Source organism: Lissotriton helveticus, chromosome 7 (assembly GCF_964261635.1).
Source record: "Lissotriton helveticus chromosome 7, aLisHel1.1, whole genome shotgun sequence".
NCBI classification, from domain to species: domain Eukaryota; kingdom Metazoa; phylum Chordata; class Amphibia; order Caudata; family Salamandridae; genus Lissotriton; species Lissotriton helveticus.
This window is the reverse complement of record NC_136068.1, coordinates 1,731,530,289-1,731,549,246: the sequence shown is the minus strand read 5'-3', so window position 1 is coordinate 1,731,549,246 and position 18,958 is coordinate 1,731,530,289. Positions and strand designations below refer to the sequence as shown.

At 47.4% G+C, this 18,958-nt stretch overlaps 1 protein-coding gene across 1 annotated transcript in view; it reads right to left on the bottom strand.

Annotated features, from left to right (window-relative positions):
- Positions 1 to 18,958, bottom strand: part of LOC144769667 (uncharacterized) — a 759,350-nt gene that overhangs the window by 357,485 nt on the left and 382,907 nt on the right. Inside the window, exon 16 of the mRNA XM_078653842.1 lies at positions 12,166 to 12,184. Within this exon, the coding sequence (XP_078509968.1) occupies positions 12,166 to 12,184 (19 nt within the window). The remainder of the gene's footprint in view (positions 1 to 12,165; positions 12,185 to 18,958) is intronic.

Sequence of the window (18,958 nt, the reverse complement as noted above, 5' to 3'; positions counted from 1 at the left end):
GTGTTATAGAAATTTGTCAACACTGCATCTTTAGCTAGAATGTAAGGCCATTTCAGGGCTCATCTGTTATTGCTTGTTAGAAGCTCACAGGCAACTAAGTCATTCCCTTCAATTCCAGCTGTACATGATTTAAAATGTAAAGGCTGGTGATCACTCTCCGTTCTTGGATCAATTTTAAAATCGATTGCAAAGTGCCACAGGTTTGTTGAGACCAGGATATAATCTCTCTGACTCTGTGAGTTACCTCTGCAAAATGTAGATGCGGTGGGTCTATCTGACGGCAAGCCCCTGTTGCTGTTGCAGGTCGTGTTCTACTGTAAGCTTTAAAATTTGTACTGCTGCAACCGTACACTTTACCTCCCTACTCCTATTAATAGGCGGGATATTACTCGCCATATCTTGCTCTATAAAAAGATCATCCAAGCCTAGTACTGGCTCAAATTTACAATTTAAGTCACCACCAATAATTACCAGTGGCATAGGGCTTATTGAATCCAAGAAAACATCAAGTTGCTCAATTACCAGCGACTCTTTGTTGGATGCACTCGGTCTATTATAGACATTATTTAAATACAGGTCCCTTTTATCTTGCGTAGTAATTTCTACTCCCAACAAGTCATGGGACTGGATATGTAAAGGAGTAATATAAATTTCGAGGGTAATCCCTATCCAAATGACCAAACCCCCGGATGGTCTCCTTCTAACGGAGGGACTGACATTCACACTGAATGTTTTAAAACCCAGTCTGTGAGGGATTTCCAATGACCAAGTCTCCTGTAGGAGGATTATATCATTCTGGTCTATATAGCTACTCCATATCGCATCCGGTAGGTTCTTGGTAAGGCCTGCAATATTCCACGAGGTAATCTTTACCTCCTGGTTCCTACTTTTATCCATTATTTCAGAATCCTCGTGCACCTCCAAATTTGTTACTACTTTATTGATCACCATGTGACCTACATGTGTCTCAGCACTTAATGTTTCAGTGGATGGGACAACCTCTGGACCCCCCCCCTCTAGCTGTTTCATTTGCTCCCTGTGAAATTAATGTTTTCTCAGCATTTTGGACACTTTGAGACAGCTTGGGATAGTTTACAGGGAAGATTACATTAGTATTAGTACCACTCAGTCAGTCTAAGTCATCCAATGTTAAAAGGCCATCAAATCTATTGATTAAGGGGACATAAGAACCCAAGTCATTGCTGTTATTACCAGTAGGTGTTTTATAGAAATGGCCAAGTGGGAGGGTGCTAATATAGGTGCCCTGAGGATGGGTCTCTTCTTGATGCTCAAGTATTCTCCTGACTAATTATGGGCGTCTAAAATTTATAACAACGCAGTCGCCTCTAATGTGTTTGGGAGAATCTCCCAGCCACCCGACTCTGCGAACCATGAGGATGTCACCTATGTTTACTGGATGGAATCTTTTAAATTTTATAAGCCAGCCCACTGTTTTATTCCGTAAGTTGGACCATGATTCTATTTGGTCTCTTCTTAACGTCGGGACACCAGTTAATACTATCAAATATGGGAGGGAGCTGCAAAACTTCATTATTGGGCATTAGATCAGTTCCTTTTAGGCTATATGTTGCTGTACTGTCAGGGTGCATACTTTGGCTCTCGGGAGCTTGTTGCATTTGTAATCTTCTGGGAGGACTCCTCTGGGTGTCCTGGATACCCTGTTGCCCACCCTCAATTATGTCTGTCCTTACCCTCCTATCCTTAGCCAAAGGAATATCAGCATCGCCATTCAATTTTAAATGGGTTTGAACATGGCCACCTCCCACATGGGCGGATGTTTCCTTGGGGACGTTGTCCCTTCTAACATTCTCCATAATTTTGCACAGTTGCTCTGCTTTGTCCTCCAGTTGGTTAAGACTTAGTCTCATGGAGTTTTCTACTTTATCCAATCTGCCTTTATTCACAGATTCCATGGAAATTGTTATCTTGGTCTCTATTTCCCCGATTAATTATTTAAGCCAAGGAGTGCTTGGTGCATAATCAGACTCTGTTTGAGTGCCTACTGAGTTCCTTAACCATACTTTGCTCACCATTCAGCTTTTTACCTCATTCATTTGAATAGCCCCCCAATTTTTCCTGGGTTTAGCTTTCCGTGAAGGGGGGTTCACTTTCCTTGTGGCTCGACAATCTAGGGCATTATTCCCCAATACCGTCCTCTGTTTGCGCAGCCATGAAGGTAAGGTAGGGCTAATTGCGCAGTCATCGTCCTTATGTGTATCAGATGGTACGATAATGGGAGTATTGGATAGCCTTGAAGCATTATGGGGAGAAGCTGAAGGGCTTATTGGGTCTATGTGCAAGGCATCAGATGGTCTTGGTGATTGCTCATGAAGCTGGTCACCAGAGTTGCTCGAATTGAGTTCCTCAACTGTATCAGCTTCTGAATTTATGTCAATACTACCAGTAATTCCCTGCCCCACATTCTGACCCTCCATACTGGCGTGGACTATAATTTGGGAAGTTGGTACAGGGGATTTTACCTTGCTAATGGCCCCCAAGGACTATCTTTTATGCCCAAAGGATCCCAAGGATAGTCTTTTTTCAGTTAAAATTATTTCTTTCCGTAAGACTGATTCTGCCCTGTTAAGAAAAGCATCCAATGTTCCAACCACGCCTCCCCCCACCCTCGAACCAATCTTTTGTTTGCTTGCCATGTGAATCACACCAATATGGCTTAATTTGGGTGGCACTGACCAAGCACTTGGCGAATTTGCTACTTTAATAAAACTGTTGGAAAGGGGGGTGGCCCAGCCCAGCCTTCTCCGGCCTGTAACAGCCTTGGACGGGCCCGCCCTTGGCCCAGGCTACGCCCGGGCGAGCCCACGCGCGTCCCGCGGGAGTCTGTACTGCAATTTAAAGCCCCGGGGGGCGGGAGAGATGCCGCTTGCGAGACCGCGCTGCCCTTCTGGGAGATGTAGTCCTGGGCAGCGCGCGAGGCAGAGGAGGCGGGAGGCGAGCAGCAAGGGTCCCCCCAACAGCCAAGCAGTCAGTCAAACAAAAAACGCTCCCGAGTACAGCCAGGGGCAGCAAGAACAGCAAAAGGGCTGAGAAAGTAAGTGTCCATTTCCAGGAGCACGTCCCGTGCCGCAGGAGTCCGCGCTGCAATTTAGCGGTCCAGCTCGGGGAGGGGCTTGGGCGTTAAATAGATCCTAACTTTGTGGGCCCTCGCGACTGATCGAGGTGGTGGCAGCACCTTGCGACATCGTTGGGGAAAGGCGGGCAGACTGCGAGAGTTCCTCTTCTGCCCACTCGCTCTCTGCAGCATTATCTAATTAGCGTGTTTTATAAAACCTGATTTTTACATTCAATTGATTGATAATTGTGATGTATGCTTTTTAATTAATTTGCACCGTTTTTAACATCTTCTGTGCTGCTTCCCGGTTCCCCTGGGCCCTGTTCCACCGCGGCTTGCCTGTGCCGATTGTTGTGGAGGGCCAGGTCGGGCGGCGCCATCTTTGGTGAGGCCCGGTCCCCGGCTGGTCGGGAGTTAGCGGTCCAGCTCGGGGAGGGGCTTGGGCGTTAAATAGCATGCCCCATCGAGCGCGCAGCGGTCTCGCGCAGCGGGCGCGCCGTCTGCGCGCCGAAGGAGCGCCAAAGGAGGGCCCGTCTGTGCCCGTCCGTGCCTCGGACGGGCCCAGGGCCAGTTATAATGCCCCCCTCTACCATGGTCGCCCCATGCCTGATAGGATCGTTTACTCTCGTGATGATCTTTTGAGGTGGGTGCGGCCCGCCGGTGGTGATCGTTGCCTGCGAGGGGGACAGAACTGCGTTTCTTTGAAGTGCCCGAGCTGTGGTTTCCTGCCTCAGCTCTCTCTACCCCCTCGCACCATCGGTGACACGAGTTCTACAACAATTAAGGCCGGGTTAATTAATGCAAGATCTGTGGTGAAGCACGCAGCTGATATCTTTGAACTATTAGTGGACGGTCAGCTTGAGCTCCTTTTTATTACAGAAACGTGGCTTACTGACTCGTGTGCCCCAGTTGTTGAGCTCGCTGTTCCCAGAGGCTTTAAGATCGCTAGAGCGGATAGGCCCCTGGGTAGAGGGGGTCGATTAGCTGTAATTTATAAAGAAGGATGGCACTTCACCTCCGAGCAATTAGCAGTGGGTGTGGATGGTGAGATTTTTCATTTTTCTCTCATCATTAGTCCCCATTTTACCCTGGGAGGGTCACTAATCTATAGGCCCCCGGGCCACACCAGTCATTTCTTTGATACTTTGGAGGAGTGCATAGTGCCACGGGCCTTGAGCTTCCCAAAATTCCTTCTGGTCGGCGACTTCAACATCCATGTAGATGTCACTGATTCCACCGAAGCTCGCCGACTGGGGGAAACCTTCGAACTAGCACAGCTTAAACAATGGGTGATCTCTCCAACCCATGAAAAAGGGCATCTTTTAGACCTAGTGTGCTCTAACTTTCCCATTAAAGACCTCAATGTAGAAAAGGTTACGTGGTCGGACCACAACTTCGTTAGATTTTCATGGGAGATGGACAACGGAGGTAGATCTGTTTCTACATTGCCCGCCGCTCACCCCCAGAAAATCAACTTGGCCGTGTTCAGCCAAGAGATCTCAAAAACCCACCTGAGGCTTACCCCTGAGATTGGTAAGGCGGTTGATGACTTTGATGGGTGGGTTTTGCGGGCGGCTAATGTGTCTACCAGGCATGCCACTGTGTCCAGATGCCGGCATACTCCTTCTCAGCCCTGGTTCTCTCCTGAGCTGAGGGAGATGAAACTGGGGTGTAAAAAGCTGGAGCGCATCTGGAGGCGCGGGTATAGCTTGGAGGCAAAGGCCGACCTGCGCTCAGCCCAAAAAAATTATTATGCCGCCATTAAAACTGCCAAAGGAAACTATTTTGCAGGGAGAATAGCCAAAGCGGAAAATAATAGCAGAGAAATGTTTTCTATAGTTAAAATTTTTGTATCCCCAGTCGCTGAAACTACTATATTTCCGTCCTCTGAACAATGGTGTGAAGATTTGTCGGAATTTTTTATAAATAAAATAGCAAAAATTCAGCATGATTTGCTTTCCGCATTACCTGAGGTTAGTTCAGTGGATGGTTTTTCGATCTGGCCAAGTTATTGTGAAACTGAACAGTTCTTAAATTTCTCGATGGCTACAGAGGGCGATGTCTTGCTTCTCCTCCAATCTCTTAAATCCCTGCCCTGCTCGGGTACTTTCAGAGGTGGCGAGCATAGTATGCAGGGATGTTGCTGAGATAGTGAATCTTTCTCTATCCTCAACAGTGGTCCCTGTAAAATGGAAGCAGGCAAAGCTGTTGCCGCTTTTGAAGAAGCCTGGGCTGGACCCCACTGTTCCTGGGAATTATCGCCCTATATCTCTCTTGCCAGCACTGGCTAAAATATGCGGAAAAAGTGGCTTTCCGTCAACTGGCGAGTTTTGTGGAGAGGTCTAATGCTTTGCATCCGGCTCAGTCCGGATTCAGGGCGGCCTTTAGCACAGAGACAGCTTTGGTGGAGATGGCGGAGTCGATTCGGGAATGTTTGGGCGGGGGCGGCAGAGCGGTCCTGATTTTATTGGACCTCTCTGCCGCGTTCGACACTGTCCCCTACGAGCTCCTCCTTGCCAGGCTATCTGCAATTGGCATTGGTGGCAAAGCCCTGGCCTGGCTGTCTTCCTTTCTATCTGAGAGGACCCAACAGGTCTGGATGCCGCCCTATGCCTCAGAGCCTAAACCACTTCTTACTGGGGTGCCACAGGGATCTACCCTTAGTCCCCTACTGTTCAACATTTACATCACCCCTCTGGTGTATCTAGCGGAACAGTACGGGGCTAAGATTATAGGGTATGCTGATGATACTCAGCTGCTCTTTACTTGGCCAGACGAACATCTGGACACCTCAAAGGTCCAGCTCTGCTTGTCTTCTGTTTTTCGGTGGCTAACCTTGGCTCAGTTAAAATGCAACGAGGAAAAATCAGAGGTCCTCTTCTATGGCACCTTCCCCCTTAGTTTTAAAAACTCACTGTGGCCTCCGAATTTTCCCAGCCCTAAGGTGATGGGGGGCCCGGCAAAAAATCTCGGTATATGATTCGGAGAGGATTTACGGTTTGAGGACCATATAAAGAAATTATCCGGGACATGTTTTGCTACCTTGAGAATGCTACGGCGAATTTTCCCATTGCTCCCTAGAGAAGCCAAGGAGACTGTTGCCCGGGCACTTATCCTAGCAAGGTTGGACTATGCGAATGCTCTGTTTAGTGGCATTCCGGCGTACTTGGTTAAACGCCTGTCGGTTATCCAGAATGCCACTGTACGCCTCCTTTTTAATGTTCCAAGATGGAAAAGCGTTCGCTCCCACATGTCCAGTCTTCATTGGTTGCCTGTGCCTCAGCGCATTCTCTTTAAAGCCTTGGTGCTCTCTTTTAGAGCCAACCATGATCAGGGGCCTGCCTATTTGAAAAGAAGATTTGCCCTCTATGCTCCCACTAGAGCTCTTAGGTCGTCCTCTCTGTTCAGAATGATCCTTCCTCGCTTTAAGCGAACTAGATTAGGTGGCCAGTCTATCGCGGTAGTGGCAGCACGAGCCTGGAACGCTCTTCCCCTTCACTTGCGCTCCATCCAATGTGTTGCCCTTTTTAAAAAAAGCCTGAAAACCTATCTTTTTAGAAGTTTGCTTAAGCTGACTCTTGCTGTTTTTCTTTCTGCTCTTTCCCTCGCGCCAGGATACTCCCAAGTAACAGAGCGCGTTATAAAATGATTTATACATACATATACATATAAAGCCCCGGGGCGGGAGAGATGCCTCACGCCTCTCGCGAGACTGCGCTGCCCTTCTGGGAGATGTAGTCCTGGGCAGCGCGCGGTCCGCGAGGCAGAGGATGCGGGTCCCCCCAACAGCCAAGCAGTCAGTCAGACAAAAAATGCTCCAGCGTACAGCCAGGGGCAGCAAGAACAGCAAAGGGCAGCCAAAGTAAGTGTCCGTTTCCAGGAGCGCGCCCTTCGAGACTTAGCCTGAAGGCTGCTCTCCATAGCTACCACTAGGATAGCTTTCAATAAAAGTTGTCTTTAACCTAATCATCAATAAGGGTTTTTTGTAATGGTGCAAGTTGCCCACTTTAATTAGTGTACAGCATATACCAGGCTAACTTCTCACACATGCCAACTAAGAGTAAAAACAGAAAAGGAGTACATCAGCCACATCAGCAACCATACAGGCGTCCTGGAGCTGGCAGATCAACAGATGGCAGAGATTTTGGGCATTTCTAATTCATCACTGTATACTACTGAACCCACAAATCTCCAATCTCAATAAGATTATTTGGATAAAACAAACGTACCACAAATCACACCAGAACAATATGAGAAACTGAAAGAGCCTATAAGGGAAGAGGAAGTACGGCAGGGCATTGACTCCCTAAAACTCTTTAAATCCCCGGGATTAGATGGTCTGACGGCGCGCTCCTAGAAAAAATTTAGTGTAGAACTAACCATGCACTTGACTTCTCTGTATAACCACATTGCCCAAGTTGGACAGGTCACGAAGTCTATGAGAGAAGCACTCATTCACAGTTACCCCCAAATCAGGCAAAGACCCCATCTCTTATCGACCTATAGCTCTCATCAATCTTGATGCTAAGCTTTATTCCAAGATTCCGGCCGCACAACTGGAAAATGTAATGCACGACCTAATCCTCCCAGACCAATCAGGATTTATTATAGGGAGCCAGATCCATGATAATGTATGTAGAGTCCTACATCTCATAGAGAAAACAAATAAAAAAGGGGTCCCAACAGTCTTACCTGGGAAACATCCTTTACAACGCAACTTTTACCACGCAGTGCCTTTACGACGCAACTTTTACAATGCAAACCATTACAACGCATTGCGCTGGGGGGCCCTCTAGGATAGGGAATACGTTTAATTTACTGTCCAACACCTTCCATGGTGTCCACGGGGACTGGAGTTGGAATAGTAAATTAAACTATTCACTATCCAGCACCCCAAAGCGCTATGCGTTGTAAAGGTATGCGATGTAAAAACCGCGTTGTAAAGGCATGCGATGTAAAAGTATGCGTTGTAATGTCATACATCCGTCTTACCTGGCCTAGACACTGAAAAGGCAGTTGGCCGCGTGAAATGGGCTTTTCTTTTTGCTACTTTAAGACGATTCGGTTTTAGTGAGACATTTATTACCATGATCCAAGCAATTACGCTTCAGCTAACTCGAGGGTCATTGTGAATGGAGTAGGTGCAGCACCGTTTCAGTTGGAGAGCGGTACGAGACAGGGCTGTCCACTCTCACCCCTTCTCTTTACAATGGGTATAAAACCCTTTGCAGCAATGATAAGAGCCAATTGATCAATTAAAGGGATCACTTTCAGAGCAGAGGAACATAAGATTTCCTTATTTGCAGATGCCATCCTGCTCCCCTGACAGATCCACAGAATTAATTGCTGGCACTACAAAACAACTTGAGTTTATACGAAAGGGTGGCCTGCTTCTGAATTAATTGATCAAAGTCTTTGCTTCTTAACCTAACTCTCCCAGAGATAGAAATGGAGTCTCTCATCCTCACAACACCCTTCCAAAGGGCTAAGGAACAAGTTACTTACCTTCGGTAACGCTTTTTCTGGTAGATACAATATCTGCCTGTGGATTCCTCACCTTGTGAATATCCCATTGCGTCAGCAACATTCGGAAATTCTTTTTGTAGCTTCGTGCCGACGTGGACTTGGAAGTCATAGAGGCACGGCATTGCACGCGACTCCGCTGACGTCACCGACGCCTACAATAGGCCCACGCCGGCATGATAACATCAGTTCCGCCCTTTTTTCCATGCCTTCGAGGCACACGGACGGACCAATGACAGTAGACATATAGACAGTATAGGGCATGTTCCCCCCCAGTTCCCTTTGCCCCAACATACAATGGTAGAGGCTGTGAAACCACAATTGACTTCGCACTAATGTCACCCACTAAACCCGACTTGATAACTTTTTGGGAGATTGGGGACGACCCAATGAGCGATCATTATCCGATTATTTTTGGGGTAATGATCGCAGAGGAGAAAGCAAAGGAATCTAGTGGGCCGCTATATTCACTTGAGGTCACTTTAACAAAGATAAACGGCTATGTGTTAAAGTGGGAGAAATTGAATCCTTTACTTTTCTTTCACAGCCTCATATCATCTTGCTTTACAGACATATCTGTCTGTTTAGAAGAAGATATTGATCCAAAGGCGATCATGGCAGCCTTCGCTAATATTCAGCTTTACATTAAAGACACGCTAACTAGGAGCCATAAAAAGAATGGGAAACACACACGTGGGTGGTTCGACTCCAGGTGTACAGCTGCCCTAAAGAATTTGAAGAAAGTTTTAAATGCTATTCCCAAAGATAGGGTGCAAATTTCCAAGGCCAGACGAGAGTATAAGAGGGAAATTAACCATCGGAAGGCAATAATGAAAAGGGAGGCCTGGGAAGCTTTGGGGGAAGCTGCCAGGAATAAGGACACTAACCTCTTTTGGAAAGTTATAAGATCGGTATATAACACAAAAGTTAGTGACAATTGCATAGATGTAGCAATTACGGCAGAGCTTTGGGTAGAACACTACGGTAAACTTTATACCAATAGCCAGGGGGACACGCAGAACCAACAAAAGGAAACCTCATCCTTGAATAATTTAATTCAGGATTACCAGTCAAGCGACCCCCCAGTATCCCCCTATCCAATTGATCTAGTTTTTACCTCTCTAGAAGTGGAAAATGCCATCAGAGAAAGCCCATCAGGGAAAGCTCCTGGCCCCGACCACACCCCTGTGGACGTTTACAAAACAAACCTCGAATTCTGGGCTCCCCTCTTAACTAACGTTTTGAACATGGGAAACAAATGTGGCCTAATTAACACCTGGTCAGATGCAATTGTAGTGCCCATCTTTAAAAAGGGGAATAGGGACGATCCTGCTTGCTACCGTCCTATATCTTTATTGGACGGTCTCCAATCCAAGAGAATCCAACATTGGGAGACAGAGAAAAAGGTCATCTCCGAACTCCAATACGGGTTCCGAAAGGGAATGGGTACCCAGGAACAATGTTTAAACCTGTCCCTCTTGATCTCCAAATATACCGAGGCCAAAAAAGGGGACCTGTTTGTTACCTTTGTTGACCTCAGCTCAGCATTTGACTGTGTGGACCATCTACAGCTCTGGTCAACATTGGAACATATCGGGGTGGATCCCACCATCATTATATTCATAAAAGAACTATATAGAGATGCTGGGGCTAGAGTGAGGTTCGGGTCCCAGGGTCAATGCACACAGAAATTTGCCATAAATAGAGGGGTTAGGCAAGGCTGCATACTTGCGCCCCTCTTATTTAGCTTTTATATAAATTCTATTGTAGAACATTTAATAAATCTGCCAAGTGATTATCCAGCTGTCAATGGTAGGCCTGTACCCATTCTTTTATATGCCGATGACGCGGCAATCATGTCTAGGACTAAGGTAGGGCTGCAGAGAGCAGTAACTGAATTCTCATCTTACATGGGGAAACGAAATCTGAAAGTGAACATCTCCAAAACTTTCTCCATGCCATGCACCCAAAAGAATAAAAGGCCACAATGTTCGATATATCTTGACGAGCAAAGAATTGAGTGCACGGACACCTTTTGCTATCTGGGTGTTGTTTTTGAGAGGAAAGGAGGTTGGAAACACGCAGTATCTGCTAGGAAACTTGCCTTTAGTCGTGCCATTGGGGCCCTGCGAACTTTCGCAGCAAAAATCGGGGGCAAACCGACTGCTGAGATGTTACAGATTTATCAAGCCAAGTGTATAGCGACAGTCACTTATGGAGCAGGCCTATGGGGTTTTGAAAACATGTCTTCGTTACAAACCTGTGAGAACCTTTTTATCCGATATTTACTAGGTGTGAGCAAATCTACTTCGACTTTTACTACCCACATTGAGACTGGCCTTAAATACCTTAGCGACACTATAAAGTTATCACCGTGTTTGCTGTGGCACAAAATCTGGACCACTATGGAATGCCAATTTAACAGAGAACTCATCGCGGACTGTAAAAACTTGGATGGTGTATCCAAAATCAAATGGCTACGATACGTCCAGCTGATGTTCTCTAAAATTGGACACCCCGAATTTTATGATACTCCAGAGTCCCTAGAAAACTTGTCCAGGCCAGCTCTCAAAAAACTTTTAATCACACAATTGGAAAGCGCCAGATGGAACATTGAGAAACTTAAGACTTCTACCCTGAGTTATCAAAAAATTACCCCTAGTGAAGGTTTACAAATGTATCTCAGGATCGAAACTGCACCTTACCCTCGCATGCTTCTTACAAGGCTGCGTTTAGGTACCTTTTTCCGTATGGTCACCCTCCCAAAACACAATGATTGGACTTCGGCGAATTTAATTTGCCCATGCGATGACCATTCATCGCAAAGTAACATTCATATTATGTTCTTCTGTAATCTCTACTCTGCCCCGAGGAAATTATTCCTCTTACCTCTTCTTAAATCTTGGGGCATAAGAACATGTAAAACTGCTTATCTGAAGTTACTTTTGTTAGATGAGGTGCATCTTATTTTTGTTGTTTCTCGTTTTCTAATGTCAGTGATGAAATACAGAAACTCTATGGTGTAAGCCTTACATGTTTAAATTCTTTACCAGTTCTAACATGAGACTTTTTTGGTTATATGTTTATCGCTGACTTTTTATATATGGAAAAATGTTTTACAGTTCCTTTACAAACTTTTTTAATGTGGAAATCTTTTTAAATTCATGGTATAAACTGTACCTGTATGCTTTTATGATTTTTCAGATAAATCGAATAAAGCTAAATTTGATTTGATTTGATATAGACAGTATACGCAGTACAAATATCAAGGTAACACACACAGTGTGAAGCAAATGCAATAAAACATTTGAAATAAACAAACCCTTGACAATAAAATAAATACATTACAGAAACTCAGGTATAGAAGAGTGGACAACGGGGAGGCGGGTGGGTCAGTGAGGAATCCACAGGCAGATATTGTATCTACCAGAAAAAGCGTTACCGAAGGTAAGTAACTTGTTCTTCTGATAGATACATCTGCCGTGTGGATTCCTCACCTTGTGAATAGAGTCCCACAGAAGTCCCCACTCCCGGAGGAGGGTGTCCACTCTTCTAAACCAGGAAGTCCTGGAGAACAGAGCGTGCAAAGTGACTGTCCCTCCTCACTTCGGAATCCAAGCAGTAATGCTTCGCAAAAGTGTGGCAGGAAGACCAAGTTGCCGCTCTACAAATATCCACTACAGGAACACCTCTAGCCAATTCTGAGGTTGAAGACTTAGCTCTTGTAGAATGAGCCCTTATACCCTCTGGTGGTTCCTTACCGGCCAAAGAGTAGCAGATCTTTATACAGAGGACGATCCATCTCGACAAATTTCTTTTATGGACCGCTCTTCCTTTCTTGCAGCCAGCAAACCCAATGAAGAGCTGGTCATCCAAACAAAAGTCTTTAGATCTGTCCAAGTAAAAGGACACCGCCCTCTTGGGGTCCAGACGGTGCAACCTCTCCTCATCCTTAGAAGGGTGTGGGGTAGGATAAAAGGTAGGGAGGGTAATGGATTGACCAAGGTGGAAAGGAGTCACCACCTTAGGCAGAAAAGCAGCCCTGGTCCTAAGAACCATTCGATCAGCATGAATGGTCAAGAAAAGGGGCTTGTAACTAAGAGCTTGAAGCTCACTTACCCTCCTTGCCGAGGTTATTGAAACGAGGAAGACTGTTTTAAGAGTCAGAAGCCTCATAGGACATTTGTGAAGAGGCTCAAAGGGAGCACCCATCAAAAAGGTCAATACAAGATTTAAGTCCCACTGAGGCACAATAAAAGGAGTAGGAGGGAACTTATTTGTGAGGCCCTTCAAAAACCTTAAAACCACAGGATATTTAAAAAGATATGGCTGGTCAGGCAAACAAAGAAATGCCGACAACGCTGAAAGATAGCCCTTCACTGTGGCAACAGCAAGCACCTGTTGCGCCAGAGAAAGGGCAAACTGGAGAACATCAGACAAATGGGCTCTCAAAGGGTCAATAGATTTCCCCCCACATCATGTGACAAATTTTGACCATCTATAAGAATAGATGGACTTAGTGGAGTCACGCCTGGCTGACAAGATGACATCCACAACGCCAGGCGGGAGAGAAAAGGAATTCAGGTTGCCCCGTTCAATCTCCAGGCATGAAGGTGTAATGTCTGGAGGTGGGGGTGTAGAACCTGCCCCTCCATCTGAGAGAGGAGGTCTGCCCTGACAGGGAGACGGAGCGGCGGGTGAGAGGAGAGGTGGAGAAGATTTGTATACCACACCCTTCTTGGCCAGTCCGGGGCGACCAATATGACTTGGGCCCGGTCTTGGCGAATTTTCCTCAGAACCCGAGGAATCAAAGGTGTGGGAGGAAACGCGTAAAGGAGTTGATTTCCCCAACTCAACTGAAACGCGTCCCCCAAGGCTCCTTGCATCGGATACTGGAGACTGCAGAAAGACAGGCAGTGAGCATTCTCGCGAGTGGCGAACAGGTCCACCCGAGGAGTCTCCCACATCTGAAAGATGTCGTGAACCACCTCCGGGTGAAGCCTCCAATCATGGTCAGCAGAGAACTGCCGACTGAGACTGTCTGCACGAACGTTCAGAACTCCGGCCAGATGATTCGCCATCAGACAAATCTGATGGTCCTGAACCCAGGACCAGAGACGCAGAGCCTCTCTGCAGAGACACTGCGACCCCACACCTCCCTGCTTGTTGATGTACCACATCGCGGTCGTGTTGTCCGTCAGGACTTGAACCGACTGACCGGGAAGGGAAGGGAGGAAGGCCTTGAGAGCCAAACGTATCGCCCGCAATTCTAGAAGGTTGATGTGAAGCAACCTTTCCTCTGGAGACCAAAGACCCTTGACCTCCAGATCCCCCAGATGAGCACCCCACCCTAGAGTGGATGCATCCGTTATCACTGTGGCCACCGGAGGAGGCAACTGAAAAGGCTTCCCCTGAGGCAGGTTGCCTTCCACGCACCACCAAGACAGATCCGCCGCAGCTTCTCTGGAGATCCTCACAGACTCCCTGAGATCCCCGTTGTGCTGATACCACTGCCTGCGGAGGCACCACTGGAGCGCCCTCATGTGCCAGCGTGAATGGTTGACCAACAGAATGTTTGAAGCCATCAGACCGAGCAGGCGAAGGACCTTCAGGACTGGAACGACCGCTCCATTGCAAAATAAAGGAATCATTTCCTGTATGTCGTGAATCCTTTGAGGAGGAGGGAATGCGCGACATACAGTTGTGTCCAGTACCGCACCTATGAACAGGTTGCGCTGGGTGGGCACCAGGTGAGATTTGGGTACATTTATCGGAAAACCCAACCTGTACAACAACTGGGTTGTCTCCTGCAGATGATGGAGCACTCTCTCTGACGACTCTGCTTTGATCAGCCAGTCGTCCAAATAAGGGAATACAGGAATCCCTGACCTTCTAAGATGCGCCGCCACCACTGCCATCACCTTGGTGAAGACTCGAGGTGCAGTAGTAAGCCCAAATAGAAGGACCGCAAACTAATAGTGCTGCGATCCCACCGTAAAACGGAGATACTTCCTGTGTGACTTCAAGATGGGGATGTGAAAGTACGCATCCTGCAAGTCGAGCGACACCATCCAGTCTTCTTCCAGCAGTGCCTGAAGAACTTGAGCAAGGGTGAGCATCTTGAATTTCTCCTGCTTCAGATAAAAATTCAAGATCCTGAGATCCAGGATTGGACGAAGCCTGCCATCCTTTTTGGGGATCAGGAAATACCGGGAGTAGCATCCCTGACCCCTTTCCTTCTCTGGGACCACCTCTATCGCACCCTTTCTCATCAGAGTTTGGACTTCCTCCTGTAGGAGTAACAGATGTTACTCTGAGCAATATCCCTGGCAAGGAGGGTAATTGGGAGGGAATTCCAGAAAGGGAAGGGCATACCCATTTTCTACAAGATTGAGAACCCAAAGATCTGATGTAACCGATTCCCAATCCCGTAGAAAGTGGGTAAGCCTACCCCCCACCGGACCCACATGATCCTGAATGGCGGATCTAGGGCTGCTTTTCTGTGGCTGGGGGGTTAGAGGACGTGGAGGAGGACGAGGCTTGACACCCTCGAGGACGTGACCTTTGTTTTCCCCTGTATGACCTATACAATGTATTTTGCTGCTGCTGCTGTTGTTGCTGCTGTTGACCTTGTCTATAGGTACGAAAAGAAGAGCGTCCAAAACCTCTAAACTTTCTGGCCGTTGAACCTCTTACTTGAAGACCAAGAGATCTAGCAGTTGCCCTGCTATCCTTAAATCTCTCTAAGGCTGTATCTGACTTCTTGCCAAAGAGTCCTTCACCATCAAAAGGCAGATCTAACAACGCAGACTGCACATCAGCGGAAAAATCCGAGGATTTTAGCCAAGCTGAACGCCTTGTCGCAACCGCAGTGCCCATGATCCTTGCAACAGAATCTGCAGTATCTAGACTGCTCTGGATAACTTGACGAGCTGCAGCTTGAGTATCAGATAAAACTTCCTCAAAGTCACCTCTGCAGTCTTCTGGAACCTTTGGAATCAATAAAGCATTGAGTCCATAAGTCCGTGCACAATTCCACCATAAGACAAGTGGCATTCGTTGATTTTAACGCCATACTTGCGGAGGAAAAAGTTTATTGGCCACTTGATCCTGTTTTTTAGCTTCCTTGTCACCAGGCACTTGGGGAAAAGCAGCAACTGACTTTTTTGAGCACGCAGCTTGAATCACCAGACTTTCAGGAGAAGGGTGAGATGATAAAAATGCAGGGTCTTCAGGAGCCACTCAATGTCACCTAGACACACCTTTTGAGACAGCAGTAAGCATGAGCGCAAAATCCGCTCCGATCGCGGATTTTGCGGATTTTCGGTAAATTCGCGGTCCGCGAACTCTCGCGAATTTACCGAAAATCCGCAATCCGCGAGCGGCGGATTCCGCGGTCAAAAGTTCAAAGCCTAATTTACGATGGCGCCGGCAAGCTGCCAGCGCCATCCTCAAATAGTTACTTAATTAGCTTCAACAGGAAGCTCTAATAGATAAGATACAGCAGGGGCTCGAGCGCCTGCTTTATTTTATCAGTTGGAGCTTCCTGTTGAAGCTAATTAAGTAACTTTTTCAGGATGGCGCTGGCAGCTTGCCGGCGCCATCGTAAATTATTTACGATGGGGAAAAACGGTGGTGTCTTCTTGAATAAATATGAAGGGCAGGGTTCATTCTGGCACGACGGTCCTGGCACAAAAAATAAACCTCAACAGGAAACACTTGCAGATATCAATAAAGCATGTGCCCTAGTTGAAGCTTAAATTCAGTGACTCATTCATCAGCCCAAAATCAATCGTGAGCGTTGTGGAGGCGGGGCAGGTGTGCCTTCTTCCCAAATATACCATCGAAAATCCGCTGTGATGCAGGCCAGAGGCATTTGCATCTTTGACTTTCACGAGCGCAATCCCCATGCAGTTCCTGTGACCAGGAGCTTCTGTCTCTTAATCTGCCGCTCTGATCGGTCTCTGACCTTTTATACACACAAGAGGCATGTGCGCTCGCATGGAAGCCCCGTCCGTTTGTCCCCGCCCACACACTCGAGGAAGCCCCGCCCCCAAATCCGCCGATCGTGGATCCGCAAAATCCCCGGATTTTGCGGATCCACGATCCGTGAATTCGCAAATTCGTGAATCGTGGATCCGCAAAATCCGCCCATGCTTAGACGCAGAAAGAGGCTTTTTCCACACCTCCATAATGGGTTCAGTTAACGCCTCATTAAATGGGAGTAATGGTTCCACAGCTGAGCTCGGTGAATGGAGAACCTCTGTAAGCAGGTTTGATTTAAATTCAACAGTAGGTAATGTCAAGCCTAAAAGTCCTGCTGCCTTTTTCATTACCACGTGATATGGTTGAACATCCGTAGAGGGCGCATCTGGACCTGGTGGCAACACCCACTCTGGGGAAAAATCAAGACCACTAGCATCAGCTAGCTCCTCGAAATAATTCTCATCCAGTTCACCTTCCTCCAAGTCTGAATGAGACTCATAATACCTCCGTTCTTCCAGGAGATGTTGAGCTTCTCTCCTAGATCTCTGTTTAACACGGATTGCAGCCGGATCCACTGTCGACTCTGACGGCGCCGGAGCCGACGTCGGTACCGAATCCGAAGGCTTAGAAGGATGCTCCAAAGATTTGCTTGGAGCGGGCGACGCCGGTGCTGCAGTCGTCGACTTCGGTCGAGCCGGCGTCGACCTCGGTGGAGCCGGGTACTGCCACAGCGGAGTCGGGGCCGGCATATACGGCATGAAAGGTCCCGGGGCATAAGAGTGAGGCACACCCAAATTCAATGCCATTGGACCCATGGGACCCAAAGATGCGCCAGAGGGGTACCATGACCTCGAGAATACACCATACATAGCATTCAGGAACGCTGAAGGATCCTGACCTGGTGCTGGAAAAGGTGGATGATCACCCTCAGGCCGATCTCGAGGCAGATTCGAATCTGGTTCATCAACAGGAGCCGATTCCTCTTCCTCATTAGGAACTTCACCGACCTCTTCTTGAGCCGGAGACGGTGTCGGAGTCGGATCGGAAACCGGAGTCGGAGATTGAACTTGTGACTCCGAAGGCGAGGCCTCGCCCTCTTGATCCGAAACCTCTTGTGGTGGGATCACCTTCGATTTAACCTTCTTGGGTGATCTCGACCTCGAGCCCGACTTCTCACCCAAATGACGTCGAGATTCATGTCTCCTTTTCTTATGCTTCTTATGCGACCTCGAAGCATGATCCGACGAAGACTTCGAAGCCGACGCCTCTCGAGATCTTGATTTTGACCTCGACCTCGACTTCCTCAAGCAGGATTTTGAAGACTTCTTTCCTTTATCGGCTTTCATTTTTGCCACAAGAAGCTTGGTCTCCCTTTCTCGCAGGGCCTTTGGGTTCATTTTTTGACACGACGAGCATCCATCTACGTCGTGGTCGGAGCTCAAACACCAAATACAGTCCTGGTGTGGGTCCGTAACAGACATCATCTTCCCGCACTCCCTGCAGGGTTTAAATCCAGTCTTCTTTGTCGACATTATAAGGAGACAAAGAGGCAAGAGAGTAAAGAAACAAAGAAAAACAGTAACAGAGTTACCAAAAGCTACTGAGTATCCCAAAACCGTTAGCGTCGACGACGCGGAAAAAAGGGAACTGATGTCATCACACCGGCGTGGGCCTATTGTAGGCGTCGGTGACGTCAGCGGAGTCGCGTGCGATGCCGAACCTCTATGACATCCAAGTCCACGTCGGCGCGTAGCTACAAAAAGAATTTCCGAATGTTGCTGACGCAAGGGGATATTCACAAGGTGAGGAATCCACACGGCAGATGTATCTATCAGAAAAGAGCCTTACATACCTCATGGTCAAACTGACACTTAAGCTCTCGCAACTATTCCAGCCTAACTGCCCATCACGTTTAAATAGTCTAAAGGCCGATATAAAGAGATGGGCTCCCCTTTTTCTTATCATGGCTAGGCAGAATTCATGCATTCAAAATGGTCGTGCTTCCCAAATTTCTATATTTGTTTCGTAGTCTCCCCATTGACCTCTAAACCTGATTTCCGAAGACACTCCAGACCACTCTCACTACATTCGTTTGGCAAAATAACTGTGCTCGCCTACCCTTCAAGCTACTTTAACGCCCTAAATTAGAGGGGGGGGCTGGGCCTCCCAGACTTTAACCTCTTTTATAAGGGGTTCAACTTAGGGTCATCATGGAATGGTCCCAAAGGAAATCAGATAAGCATTGGAAAGGGCGATCGCCGGAAGGGTCATCTGTGACTTATGGTGGAAACCGAGGGCTGACCCCCCCCCAAATGCTTATCTTAGTTGTCTGACAGGAACTGTACTTCCGAAAAC